The sequence below is a fragment of the Primulina tabacum genome, chromosome 7 (assembly GCF_025594145.1).
Source record: "Primulina tabacum isolate GXHZ01 chromosome 7, ASM2559414v2, whole genome shotgun sequence".
NCBI lineage: Eukaryota > Viridiplantae > Streptophyta > Magnoliopsida > Lamiales > Gesneriaceae > Primulina > Primulina tabacum.
In genome coordinates this window covers 36,522,812-36,537,155 of record NC_134556.1, presented here as the reverse complement: position 1 = coordinate 36,537,155, position 14,344 = coordinate 36,522,812, and the positions used below count along the sequence as shown (strand labels likewise).

The 14,344-nt window shown below is 34.0% G+C and overlaps 1 protein-coding gene and 1 long non-coding RNA gene across 8 annotated transcripts; one reads left to right on the top strand and one right to left on the bottom strand.

The window, feature by feature from the left end:
• Nucleotides 1-1,554: 1,554 nt before the first annotated feature.
• LOC142551585 (uncharacterized) lies at nucleotides 1,555-4,380 on the bottom strand. 4 transcript variants are annotated; one of them, XR_012821589.1, is made up of 5 exons: nucleotides 4,090-4,380; nucleotides 3,918-3,996; nucleotides 2,258-3,810; nucleotides 2,091-2,163; nucleotides 1,555-1,855 (listed from the first exon to the last, which is right to left on the bottom strand). It is a non-coding gene; the product is annotated as an uncharacterized LOC142551585 (long non-coding RNA). The 4 variants fall into 4 exon arrangements; XR_012821588.1 differs by having other exon boundaries at nucleotides 2,109-2,163; XR_012821590.1 differs by having other exon boundaries at nucleotides 1,555-1,844; nucleotides 2,109-2,163.
• A 2,738-nt stretch (nucleotides 4,381-7,118) lies between these two features.
• Nucleotides 7,119-12,558, top strand: LOC142551583 (uncharacterized). Of its 4 annotated transcripts, none has more exons than XM_075660893.1 (5): nucleotides 7,119-7,470; nucleotides 8,741-8,799; nucleotides 8,910-11,243; nucleotides 11,329-11,440; nucleotides 11,621-12,558. In XM_075660893.1, the coding sequence occupies exons 1-5, from the start codon at nucleotides 7,359-7,361 to the stop codon at nucleotides 12,172-12,174; spliced, it is 3,171 nt and encodes a 1,056-aa protein (XP_075517008.1). In that variant the 5' UTR covers nucleotides 7,119-7,358; the 3' UTR covers nucleotides 12,175-12,558. The 4 variants fall into 4 exon arrangements, with proteins under 4 accessions (XP_075517008.1, XP_075517007.1, XP_075517006.1 ...); XM_075660892.1 differs by having other exon boundaries at nucleotides 8,744-8,799; nucleotides 11,558-12,557; XM_075660891.1 differs by having other exon boundaries at nucleotides 11,558-12,557.
• Nucleotides 12,559-14,344: the final 1,786 nt, after the last annotated feature.

The window sequence follows — 14,344 nt, the reverse complement described above, 5'->3', positions numbered from 1 at the left end:
TTAGGACCGATTTCATACGGTTATATGTATAATTGATAAATAAATTATGAATTGACATAATATTTATATCTAATTTCGTTGGATACATGATTTAAAAAAATTGATTTCCATTTGGTATCAAACTATCTTAATTCGATTTCGATTTTAGATTGAGTTAAAAAAATCGATAAACTCGGAACCTATCAAATCTGGTATCATACGAGAATCCAAGATTGGTTTGGTTTCATTACCAAACAATCCGACTCTAGTTGATTCTGCTGTGAAACTGGTTTGATACGGTCAAATGACATAACTAATCCCATCTGATCTTAAGATGAATGCCACGTGAATTTAATTTAAATTTTATCAAATTAGTGAACGGTTTAATTTTAATGTTATATGTGTTTGTTTTTCTCCATATAATATAGGTAACCCTCAATTTGTGTTAGCTATCACAATTATCGGAACCTTCTGATCAAGTTGAATGTGGATGACTTATATCTTATATTATATCAAGATCTCGAGTTCATGACGAGATGTCGAGTTTGAGTTATAGTTGTAACAAATATGGTTTTCAAAATTATATATATATATATCTTGTATAATAACATTGTACTGTAATTTAATAATTTAGTAAAAAATAAATTTTTATGTAAACTATATACGGGGACAGATAACAAACCTAAGGATAATAACAACAAATACTACAGCCAAATAATTTTTCAAAAACATTTAAAACGTATGGTGGGGGGTATCCCAAACGTCAAAGGATCTCGAAAAAAATCTGGGCACATGAAGCATATTCTGATTCGATTCCACCAAACAGAAAGGAATTAGATGCTCCTACATGGAAGAAAAATGTTTGACAAGTGTTTATGAATTGTAAGAATTCATGGCTATATTTTAATTTCATCATAATTTTTAATATTATTAAAAACACTTAACTTGATATATATAGAATTTAATACTTGAATTTAAATGCATCCAAAGGAAACAACAAATTTTACTGTACCTTGCACGTTTCACAACTTAAATATTTGAAGGAAAACTGCTAAGTTAATATTATATATATTTGTCATTTTACAAAAATGATGATTTATATTATCATATTTCAATTTTATTCCATTATTTTTGTTATTTTTGTAATTTTAGACCCCTCTGATGCCTGGCTCCAACATGTTGTTGATGTGTATGTTCCAACACTTCTCATGAATAATATGACTAAAATCGTCAAAAATTAAAATATACATTATTAAAATTGAAATTATACTATACATAATGTTGAAAAGTAATTTTAAAAAAAAAATTCGGAGATCATAGTATTAGAAAATAAAAATTAAATTTGAAAAGTGAAAAAACAAAAACGGGCATTAGAATGTTTTTTGACCTCAGGAACAGGTGTTTGTTAAAACTTAATCAACATCTGGTAAACTCAAACTCAAGAAGGAATCCAGCCGGACTCGGACAAACGACGTCACTATCGCATGCTAGACTCGCAGCGATTTGAACCTTTTTCTCCCGTATTTGAGCTTATGGATACATACAAACATGATTATTAACTATTAGAACAAGCAGGACAAAAAAATAAACCTCTATTAATAACTCAACCCATATACAGAATAATTAAACCAAACTATTTTCGTAGGATTTATTCAGCTGGTACAATCTCAACGGAAAAAAGAGGGTAAAAGCGAGATTAAAAACAGACCATGTTTGAAAATCCCAACCAGCACTCAGCCAGAGTCGGCCACGATCACAATATTCAACTCCAGATACAAACAGTGTAATACAAATGCCATTTTTTTTGCAGCAAACATCCTACTGTGTTTGTCTTTGAGACTGCCGTCTTGCTCTTGTTCCAACTACTGCAAATTTTCTGGCAACTTAGTCTGATCAGTGATAGCCAGCCCAAATGATACATCTCATGCTATGAAAAATTAACTACAAAGATAGTTCAAATGCTCGTCCATGTAAATTGAACTGAATCATCTTGTCAAAATGTATGTTTCAACTACAAAGACCTCACTACGATTATTGCACCATTCACCGGACACGAAAAAACATAAATTACGAAGGCTATGCCATAATAGAGGCAAACACAGTTAACTCACAATAGAAAATGTGGTTACCAAAATCCAATCGAAAAGTCTTGACGGCTTCCTCAGAGAGTCTGGCCACAGTTATCTGCATCACATGTAAATACTGTGGGACATCTCCACAAGATTCAACAGACGAAACATGTTCTTTAATCAACAAGCAAATGAATATGAATATTCACCAAATATTTGTAGAAGCTCAATGTTTGCAGGCAACAGCAAGAAACAGATGCAGCAAAAGATTCAAGATCAAAGATTCAAGATTGAATCACAGCAAAGATGCAAATGTAATACAGATCTTCCAACCACCCCATAAAGCTTCCGGTAACAGCAACACGTTACATTTGCACAAGCGCACCACAGGCTCCAGCAGTCTGCGAGCCAGAGCCATGATCCTTGATCTACCACAACTGACATACGCCTCCAGGAAGTCTCATTATCCTTGATCTATTACAATTGAAAAGACAGCCTCCGAAAAATTTAAAACAAGCTTCTCCTCGTATTCATTCAACTTTACAACATATCTCGACAGCTTTTATTGCAACAAAAATTTCATCAGCATAATTGAGAGTTACCGAGGCAAATATAACTTCATGATGTAAACAAGAAATTCGAAGAACTTTTTGACATAATAATTCGTTTGATGACGTCATGATAGTAAACGTTTTAGTAATGTATATTACTGAAAATTATAGGACAATTAATTATGGATCGAACATCAGAACTTCGGCTATCAAACACTGTCGCCATGATTACCGTATGCAGAAAGTGTACCATAACATTTTGTACGAGATGATTACCATTCACCCCCCAGGAGTGCAGCTTGAAAACCTCAATTCCAATTTCACAACCAAAGTCGTATACATAAAACTTTCTACTGCAAGATGATGATGATGATTGCCGAATCTCACAACATTGATAATAGTAAGTTTATATACAAAGATACAAGTTTTATTTCTGAAAATCCAATAATCATAAATTTATTTATTAGATAAATTATTGTGAAAATTTTTGACGTAAAAGCGTTCCGAGTGGTATGTCCAACAAGATACGAAAGAAACCTGGTTTATACCTTTGAATTCGTTGATGCTTTGGATGACAGAATCCTTGTTGGCTTGCTTACTTCTTTCATCTCTAATATTGAGAATCAGTTGGTATCATATGGATTGAAATAGTGTTTGATTAGTTGCTGTAATCAGTAACACGTTCAAGACTAGCCTGCGGTGATAGATTGCTGGATGTGCGCCATGGAAGGAAACAAAAGCAAAGGGAAAAAAAAGACAGAAAAAGGGAAACAAGACAACGCACACGAGAGAGGAGAGTCGGGCAATCTCCCGTACCATCTCCCCTCCAAAACAAAAGAACTTTTTTTATTGAATTAGCGACCTGCCATGCGAGCGCACCCATCATGGCAAAGGTCAACATCGACAAACGATCACCTCAGCTTTCAAGTAACACATAAACCACTCTTTTCTCTCTCTCTTTTTACACTACTATTTCCTACCGTTCTTTCACAACAAAGAACTCAATGATGCTATTGAAGAAATAACATGCAGTTAAACACAGTTATTTGTTAATCGCATCCAAACCGTGGAGATCTCTACGTATAGTAATCTCTATTCCACTGGATAAATCCTCCACGCATCAATTGTTTCTGAGACGGGAGTAAAGTCCGAAACCGGTTAGAGAATTTCCTTTCGAAACACCTTGTCGTCGAACATAATCAACTCAGGATCTAAGTTAAAAATCAAAACACGTAAAAAACCAAACATAATCTTGGCATCATAATAAAAATAAGATTCATACAATCCGAAATCGATAAAATCGGAATTGAAAACTCACCGGAAGTCGAGGACACGCGACTCCGATGAAAAACGGCCTCAGAAGCATAATAATTCATCAATTGATTCATAGATCATCTCTGCATAGGGTGAAAAGATATTAACACATACAAAACAGCCTTGAAATACCGCCATCAAAGAGTACAGAAACGACAAGCAGATCCACAAACTACCTTCATCGAGCGGTCGAACTCCTCGAAAAATTTTCCGAACCCATCGATCGAAATCAACAACGGAACCCAGAGAAAGGTCCGTGAAACGTATAAAATCGTAGAAAATCATTCGGCAAGCCAAACCAAAAAAACTCAAATCTATTATCGAAACGTAGATCGTCGCACGATCTGACGGAATATGGAAGAAATTTTTACAAGAGAGAATCAAAGAAGCGAAGATCTGAGGGAAAAAAAAAAGAAGCCTATTAGCGACGAGGGCTTCAGAGTGAGGCGGCGATAGAAAAGATTGCAAGGCAGGGCATTATTTATTGAGGGGATCAGATGATCGAACGGCTATGAATGAGATGTTTAAACGGTGTGGATACGTTATGTAGAGTAATTGACGGCTGGGATTAGATCCCAGTGGAAGGAAATTTCTGGATGCGAGTGTTTTACGGGGCTGAAACTTGGAATAAATATGAGCATTACTGGATTATTAGTCTTGATTTGACTCTCAAACAAAACTTTCACAATTATCAGTTCAGCCCTCTTGCTTTCGTGAAATTCATTATGAACCAACGATAAAAATAGGCATATTATTGGATCGGTTTAAACCGGTTCTGAATTTGTCTATCGATGAAATCGAATCGATTTTGTATTACTTAAGATTGATTTGGTTCGGGAATATCAGAATTGAGAGAGTAACACGTTCCAAAACTGAAATCAAATCTAACTCAGTTTGTACCGGATTGAGACCAAATTGAAATAATTTTTTTTTAGAAAAAAACAATTTTTCTTAAGAAATTATATATAAGTTTCAAGTCAATTCTTATATTATTTATTAATTATGTAATATATGTAGTGTACGTAATTTTTGATATAGTTTAATGAAAATGGTAATGGACCAATTTCGATACCGTATTAAAATGGTTTTGAATCCATTTTGAAGCAAGACAATCTGATTAACTATTAATGTTTAGTTTGATTCAAACTGAAATAAATTATATTGTTTTCAGATTAAACCGGACCGAATTCGGATTATTTAAAAATTTATTCAATATGTTTTAACCATGCTTAGGATAAACAATTGATTTGGTATAATTAAATGAATCATGTTTCAATTTTGATTCTAAGTGGATTCGGGTTAGAGCATGTTTAAGAGTGAGATGAAGTTGATTTTGTATCAATATGTTTATTCCTATGTTCTTTTAGTGGTGAGTTGAGGTTGAAGAAAATATTTAAATATAAATTTTTTTCTCATTAAATAACATTTTTATTTCTAAAAAAACTATAAATAATTATAGAAATTACAATTACAAATAATTAAAATTTAAAACAAAATAAAAAACTACACATAATTTAAAAAATAACAAACATAATAAAAATTTACACCTTATTAAAAAGTATACTAATTTCACTATGCATTTTCATGTGAACTCCAAATATATACAAATTAATTTATTTTTATAACTTTTATTTATTTATTATAATTTATTATTAATTTTAGACTTTTTTTTACAATTTTTTAATTTTAAATAGTTTTTGAAAATTCATTACAACTCAAGAACGACCAGATTTTCTAGAAATAATAATAATAAAAAAAGTTGTCAGATGAGTACGTCACTCGTCCTCGTCCACTGTCTGAGTGCTCTTAATCAATTTTCAAGACCATAGCTTTGTATTTTGGACCAGCTCAATTGGTAACGCACTGGTCTTAAAATATAATAATATAATATGCCCAATTACAATCATTTTTTAAAAATATAGAAAATCAACGCAATTTAAAACAGGGCGACCAATCTTTATTTTTTTCTATGTCTTTATATTGTTAAATTCAATTTTTAATTATTTTTTTCGTGATTTTTTTTCCCGACATCAACATACGTACGGTCATATTAATATTTTCATGAAAAAATTATTATTATTGCAAAATGTTGAAATATAAGAGACGTTGACAATATAGATAACCAAAATCATAAAGAGACAAACATAAAAACTTCACCAAAATTACTTGTTCATATTATTAATGTTCGATTAATAAAAATATGAAAAAGGAGCTTTTGGCAATTTAATAAATTATAATGATTATCTCCACAATGAGTGGATCTCTTGTGAGACGATCTCACGAATCTTTATCTGTAAGACGGGATATTTACAATAAAAAGTAATACTCTTACCATAAAAAGTAATACTTTTTCATGGATGACACAAATAAGATATATGTCTCAAAAAATACGACCCGTGAGACCGTCTCACACAAATTTTTGCCCTCCACGAGTAGGTCTCTCGTAAGACGGTCTCAAGAATCTTTATCTGTGAGACGTGTCAACCCTATCGATATTCATAATAAAAAGTAATATTTTTTCATGGATGACCCAAATAAGAGATATGTCTCACTAAATACGACTCGTGTGACCGTTTCACAAGTTTTCGTCAAACTTTTAAATTGACAATTATTAACCCATACACTTCTCCATTAAAGGCAGTTAAAGTTGCCAGTTAGCACAATAAATATAATTTTTACACCTCACATGGTCCGTTACTTCCTATTCAAATTAAAGCGCTGTTATTATCTTAGTTTCACGGTAGAACACCCAAAAAATTAAACAAGATAATTGCATTGCCTGAGCCACCAAAATGACGCTCTATCAGCGATACTTTAAAAACAAAACACACAGTGGGTACGTTTTTTTTTTTTTTTGTCCCTTAAAAATAAATATAAAGCATTCAAATGAAGATGTTTACTGTCAAAAGTGTGGAATCCTTCCAGTTTCATTGAACAGTAGAGAACGAGGTGTGGATGGACAGTGGAGTTTGTGAACAAGAAAGCTTTATTGCTAAGCCTTGAAAGCTCACCCTTTGGTCATGCTTGGAGTGCAATTAAAGCAATGCTTTCAAGTTTTACCCAGACCCAATCAGCCCCCCACCACTCTCAGCTAAAATCTTTCCACTCCTAAATACCGTCACATGGTTAATCTGTAAACGTGAAACAGATTTTTTTATTAAAAAAAAATACATGAAAATGATCTAATGTGTGTATGTGTGTGGAATGTACACATCAACCTCCATTTCGATTGCCTTCCCTAACAATCCATCTCACCCAACACTGACAGAACCTTCCCACCTAAGTGTCAAGAATAAACCTCCAACACAATCAAAGCATATATTCCCTATATCATATGCTCGAGCTGTTCTCCAAATTTAGTTGAGTTTCTTTGCAAGTTGATCGACGTAATCGGATTTACCTGAAATTTTTTCCGAAATTTCCGAGCTAGGTGTAAATAAGAAACATGGCAGCAAAATCAGATCTTGCCCAGAAGCTGCTCCACGATCTTCGTGTGAGGAAGGAAAGGATGGCCGCCACTCAAAATTCAAAGCCACGCCCAAGACAAACGCCTAGAGGTAAGTTGTGGCAGATTATGTGCCTTGCGTGAAATTTTTCGCCATCTGTTTCAAACAAGCATATTCTGTAATTTAGCATTTAACTGGAAGGCAGCATTCATATGAACTCATGCATCCATTCAGGAAGTTGAAAAGGAAACAAGTATTCTGGACAGGATTTCATCTAACTGAAGCCAAAAAATCCATGAGAATTTTTGACATCTCTTTTCGCTTTATTAGCAACTATAGCACAATTACGTTCAAATGGTTCCCGAGAGAATTTTGTTTAACATAGAAGTAAGAATTGTGTTTCTGATATGCAAGTGATGTTGTAACATGTCGGAATAATATAACACACAAATAATTAACTTAATTAAAAATAACACATAAATAATTATACACAACTGAACACATTTATGACATGTCTCAAAGCAAATTAATCGCTAGAAAATAAATTGAGTTTATAAAATCAAAACTAGTGAAGAAACAAAAACTAATTATTTTGACAAGTCAATGAAGTAAATTGCATCTTAACTATCACCAACAAAAATAATCAAATCACCAGAATGCAAATCTATATAGCTGAAATTTGGAGCAACAAAACGATTTTTCAATCAACACTTAGACGGGTGTTGTCTCCAACATGGACATCAATACAATGAAAATCTCCTCCTACTGGGCATTAAATTCTAATTTCCAATATCTAGCAGATATTTTGTTATGCAGTGCAACTTAATTTATGCTTTAAATTTCCGAATTCTTCCTATGGAGATTTCAAATCATATCACTCAAGATTTGCTTCTTGATTTTCTCGAATCTTGATCTTCTCTTGAAATCCTAGTCTTCTTGACATGCCAAATCATGATCATTGCTAGGCAAACTTTTGAATTTTATATACATAAATCTTCTTATCGTATAGACTTTTATTCATCCCTCTTAATATATATTTGTGAAATTATATATCCATAAATATGTGATAATTTCATAAATACGATATTCACTATTAACTTATTTAATCTCCATTTATCTTAGTTTTTACATTTTTACAAGTTTACTGGATTTCTCCAAATATTAAGGAGCTTTGAAACTATGCTGATTCATTATTCGAAAAGCCCCCAATAATGAACCAACGCTCACCTGACAACATAACTCTAATTTGTATCACAAAGAATATGGCTAATAGAGACAAATACAAGGCCCAGGTTGGTGCTAGCAAATGGCAAACAAGCGCTTCAATTCTCAAGTTTCTCTTGTATTTATTCTAAATTCAAGTCTATTGTCTCTGAATCAGCAGAAACGCAAGGAAATCCTGGCCAAACTTATAGAGGTGATAGACAAATAAATGGATATGTAAGTTTTGATTATACTGTAGCACGAACTTTTTTATTTTCGCTGTAAATGAAAGTTGTCCGGAAGTGAATAAACTGACTCATCTACTTGGCATTCCCCACGTTCTGCAGGATAGTTCAAGAACCGGGAACTCGACTAGAAGGTCCGCTGGATACACCAAAGCAATCAGCACTGCAGAATCCTCCAATCAGATTGTTCTCTACAATGGAGGCAAGAACTCAAAACAAGTGAAAGATCTTTCGATGGCCATAGCTTTCGCCTTTGAGAATGGTGGAAAGCTAAGTAAGATTGGCACTTCTAGCAGCAATCCACTGGTGAATTTTTTCCATCGATTCTCTCAGGGATCAACGGAAAGTGGGAAGATGGGTATAACCGGTTTCAGTAAGAATAGCTATTCAACATATCAGTTTCCTACTGTCTCTCACGTTCATATCAGCGAAATAGCTAAAGGAGTGCAAAATATAAACCAGATTTTAAGAGCTTGCTCGGATGGCCTTGACTTCGACGGAAACTCGATTAAAATTGGGAAGGAACTACTGAAAGGCGCCATTAATTTGGAAGAGTCGTTAAGAATTTTAGTAAACTTGCAAGAAGCTTCAAAATACACAAATGGGAATCAGAAAAAGAACCGTATAAGGTTACTTGAGGAAGATGACGAGGATCAAGACAATTCGGATATAACAGCAAAACAAAAGCAACTGGATAGACCAAAGTTCTCCTTTGATAAGCCAACCAGAAATTCTCCTTCTGCCCAAAGAGCAACCAAAAATGAGACTCAGCTGCATCTATTGGCATTCTCATATCTGGATGAGGCTGCTAAAAGACCCGTCTGCGATTCCAAAATGGTTCCTCACAAAAGATCTGTTAGCTGTGTCCCAGATTTTAATAGCCATTCTACGCAGGTGAAGCAAAGAATTCATTCAAGTTCTCCACACCCTGCACAAGAAAAAGGAAGAATTTCAAACGTGGTCGCGAAACTTATGGGACTCGAAGAACTTCTACAGCAGGACAACCCCACATGTGCACAAAAAGAATTAAGCATAAAACCCAAGGAAAGAAATGAAAAGGACAGGAAAGTTTCGAGCAGAAACCCAAAGTTGCCTGATCCATTCAATGGAGACTGCAAGAATGGCTCAGTCCTCCGAACCGACAAGACTTCACCACTGACGAACAACTCGGTACAGATCAGGGATATGAAGTTTAATCTTAAGGCTGGAAAGAGTCAAGAAACCTCAGATGGAAACTCCAAATTGAAAACTTCGGTGAGATATCAGAAAATTTCGACAACACTGACAGTTGGATCGGATGCTGTGTCAGCTGTAAAACTAGGAACCAATGTGATAAACAAGCAAGAAAACCACACAATTCAATCAAACAAAGTATCCGGATTTCAAACTTACCAGGATAAAGAGCAAAACCAAAATTTTTCAGAGAAAGAAGAAAGGAAGATTTCAGGGACGAGGGAAAGCAATGTTCTTCTCTTGGATAACAAGCCGCATCAGAAAGCACAACAAAATGGCATATTCTTCAAAGATGATGACATAACAGGAGAAACTATAGAGTTCATTGCAAGATCAAATCACCTGGAAAAGATGGATGTAAAGAAGGATCTCCCAAGCAATCTACGAAATCCCCAGGACAAACGTACATCATTTCAAGCACCTGAGTCTAAAAAACCTGAAACTTCAAAAGACAAGCATCAGGAAGTGCAAAAAGAGCATTCATTTATCGAACAAAATTTAATAGCCAAGAAATACAAGGGGTGTGAAGAGGAATCCATAACCTCATCGAAAACCAACCAAGGTTCAGCAAAAATGCATAAGAAGCAATCACGTCATAATGGGATATCGGCGAGACTTGCTGAAAAGGTTTCCTCGAAAGATCCGCCAAACAACACGTATCAGAATGATCCTCCCATAGTTGAAAATAACAACAGTGCTGCCAATCAGGAAGTGATCAAGAAAGAAGACCAAAGCCACTATTTATCTTCAAGCGAACCAAAATGTGATAAGGCACAGGCAAGTAATAGCACCCCAATGTGCACACAGGAAAAGCCTATTGCTGCATCAGCCACACAAAAGAAGGGCAACTCTAAGAAACTTCAGAAAAGTAAAAACCCTCAGAAGATAGAAGTAATGACTAAACGGAATGACAACGTCAATGGATTGCCAAGGTCGATGAAAAAGTCAGCTAACTTGTTGCAAGATTTGAAACAACACCTGCAAAACAAAAGCAGCAGCAAAGAGAAATCGGAGAAACAAATGGGTGCCCAGGTCAGAGAAGGAAAAGTAGACACTATGATGCATGGACAATCAGAAATGAAAACAGAGCCATCAAATCAGTTATGGAAGTTACCAAAAGAAGCTGATCAGATGACAGCACTAAGCTGTTTGGGGGAAGAGGACTGCCAAAAAGAGAACACATTAACTCTGATGAGTGGCACTGTGAGCCAAAGAATAACTTTATTGGAATGAAATTATATCTCACCATTCTAAAATGCTTACCCAGGTTTTATTGGTACTTTTGCAGAATGATGGTTTGGCTTCAAAGTCCCAAAAGGTGTTCAATGATCAGCACAAAGTGGAACAGCTCAATACTTTTAGAGATGAACAAGCAATCAAACAGTACGATCAAAGCCTTGGTAAGTATATTGTATTAGTTTCCAGTTCTTCTCAAGGATCCTGTTACTCTAAACTCTATTTTCCTGCAAAGCAGGCTCGATTAGTATTCTTGATTTATTGTTGCCATAACTTTCCAGCCGACGTTAAAGAAAGCACGGACATAAAAGATCTTTCCCAACCTAATGACAAACAGTTTTCAGAATCATGGAGACAAGAGCAGCTGACAGAAGATGAAAAGGATCTCAAGGAGATACTAATAAAAAGTCAGCTGTTCCTTAATGCCGCAGAGGCACTTTTCAAGCTCAACATACCTTTCAGCTTTCTTCATGCTGGGGATCCAAGTGATGAAGTAACGAACAAGAGGCTCGTATTGGACTGTGTATATGAAGTCATGAACAGAAAGGCAAGGCGGTATCAAGTCACACATCACCCCTACACGAACACTACCGTAAAGCGTACTACGCCAAGGTCCTTGGATGATTTGGTCAAGATACTGTGCAGAGATTTAGAAGTTCTAAAGTTATATGGCCGGAGTCGGGCCGGCGAAGCTGATGTAGCAGGCTACCTATGTAACATGCTCAACAAAGACATACATAATGAGGAACCTGACATGAACAGCACATGGGATTTCGAATGGAACAAAATGATGGACATGTTCCCTGAAAAGGAAGATGTCGTAAAGGATGTGGAGAAGTACATGCTGAACGGATTGCTTGATGAAATCAGCAGCGAACTCCTCCTTGTAACTGTTTAGGCTTGATTGGTAGAGTATACTGGTTTTGTAGTGTACACAGATACAAAAAAAAAAAATGTAACATAAAACAAGAAAGGAGTGGCAATGAATAGAGTAAAGTAAATAAAAAGAATCACTGCATGTTTTCTTTTTAAATTTTGTATGTGCAATTTACAACATAATCCAAGAATACAGAGGAGTTTATGAAACACTTCAGGGAAAAAATATATATACAAGGCATTCATTCATTCATTCCTGTGTTGCTTATCAAAATGAACCAAATTGTTTCACATTAGTCGAATTTCCGCATCCCATTGCTCAGCAAATTTCATCACTAAGCGGAAAAACATTCATCCAAAGAACTTTTTTCATCTGGTGTTGCATCAATTACACGATCCGATATCTCGGACGCGCATTTCTCAAAAATTGATGAATCGTGGGTTCGTTCAAATTAAAGTTAAATAATATTTAATATTAATTTGACATTTGCCTATTGGGCCGTCTTGCGTCAGCTGATAGAGCTATGGCTTTTAACCATGTGGTACCCACAAACCGCTTTGCTACTCTCCGATTACGTGTTCCAAATTTATATTTTCAAAATTTATAAAATTGTTCAAATATTTGTGTGTATGGCAGTATGGGTGTTCAAATATTCGTTGTTTTCGGGTTTGGGTCAGATCGAGTTGGATTTGATAGTTGATTCGAAAAAAATGATCGGGTTGGGTTGGGTTCGGGTTGACCCAACAATGTTAATTTTTTTAAAAAATATAATTAATAAATATTGCCTACATTTTTATATATTTTATGTCTGAAAAATTATTTATTGTATATTTAAATCATAAATTTTCATAATTTAATATTTATTTTGAATATTTTTTATTTTTAAAATAATTGTTTATTTGATTTATATATATACTTTATTTTTCTACAATTATATTTTCAAATTTAAATCATATATAATAAAGATTTTGTTATTATGTGTTTAAATTAATTTTTTGAATTTTATTTGATTTTCTTTTAAAAAATTAAAAATCGGATTGATCGGGTTGATTCGATTTCGAGTTCGGGTTGAGAGTTTTCGGGTTGAATAATTTGAATGGTATTAATGCTCGATCCGACCCTATTACTCAACTCGATCCAACCCACCCAACACATCCGAATTAACACCCTTATTTGTGAGTCAACTCTCCTTTTCAATATTATCTAAATTCAAATGTTTAATTATCATTACTTATAAAAAAATCATCTGAAGGTTTTCAAATCTATTTTTTTTTTTAAAAAACAAGTTTTCCAATCCGAACCAAATTCAAGACAAAAGTTTTAAAAGTTTCGGATTTTGAACTCGAATATGATTAATTCAAACTTTTGAATTTTCATCATATTCGACTCAGTTTGGTTCGTTTGCAGCACTACTTATATATTGAAATTTATAGAAGAGATAAAGATTATATAATAGAGAAAATTATATTTTTTCGATCTCATAATTTGTATTTTTTCTGATTTTAGTCGTGTTATGTTTAAATTTGCAGTCTTAGACATAAACTTATATTTTAGTCTAATTTCGGACATTTTATTTTTGCCTAAAATTGAAATTAGCCACCGAAAATTGCTAGGCTTGCGGTCGATTTGCTCAATTCTTTGAAAAAAATGGATTACTTGGTGTGGAATTAAAGTGGTAGTGGTGCCCAACCACCAAAAGACGATCCTCCTTTTATGCCATGATAATTCACGAAGCAACCAAAAATTCTACTATTGCACAAGAAGCAGCCCTTTTTTATGACACAAGATGGGACCATCTTTTTGGCTATGTTTTCTTAATACATAAGAGAATCATTTCATTTTATTTGGACTTTTGCTAGTAACACTTTTTTCATGATCTAATAATATTATTTTATATTATATTTATTCTCATATTATTGGAGGGAGAAGATGGGAGCATATTTATATTCTCCTGCACTATGGAATGAACATATATACATGGCAGAACTATAGATAGTTATAGGTTTAGATACAATAATGAACTCAAATTTTTTTTAAAAAAAAAAAAAAAAAAACTAAAAGTTAACTTTGGAGAGAAATACTTTATTTTTCACTAATGCATTGTAGAATTAGAGGAATAAATATACGTTCGGACATAGTCGATTTTGTTACGCAAAACCGCGGATCAAGTTTTCCGATGAAAGCTTTGTTT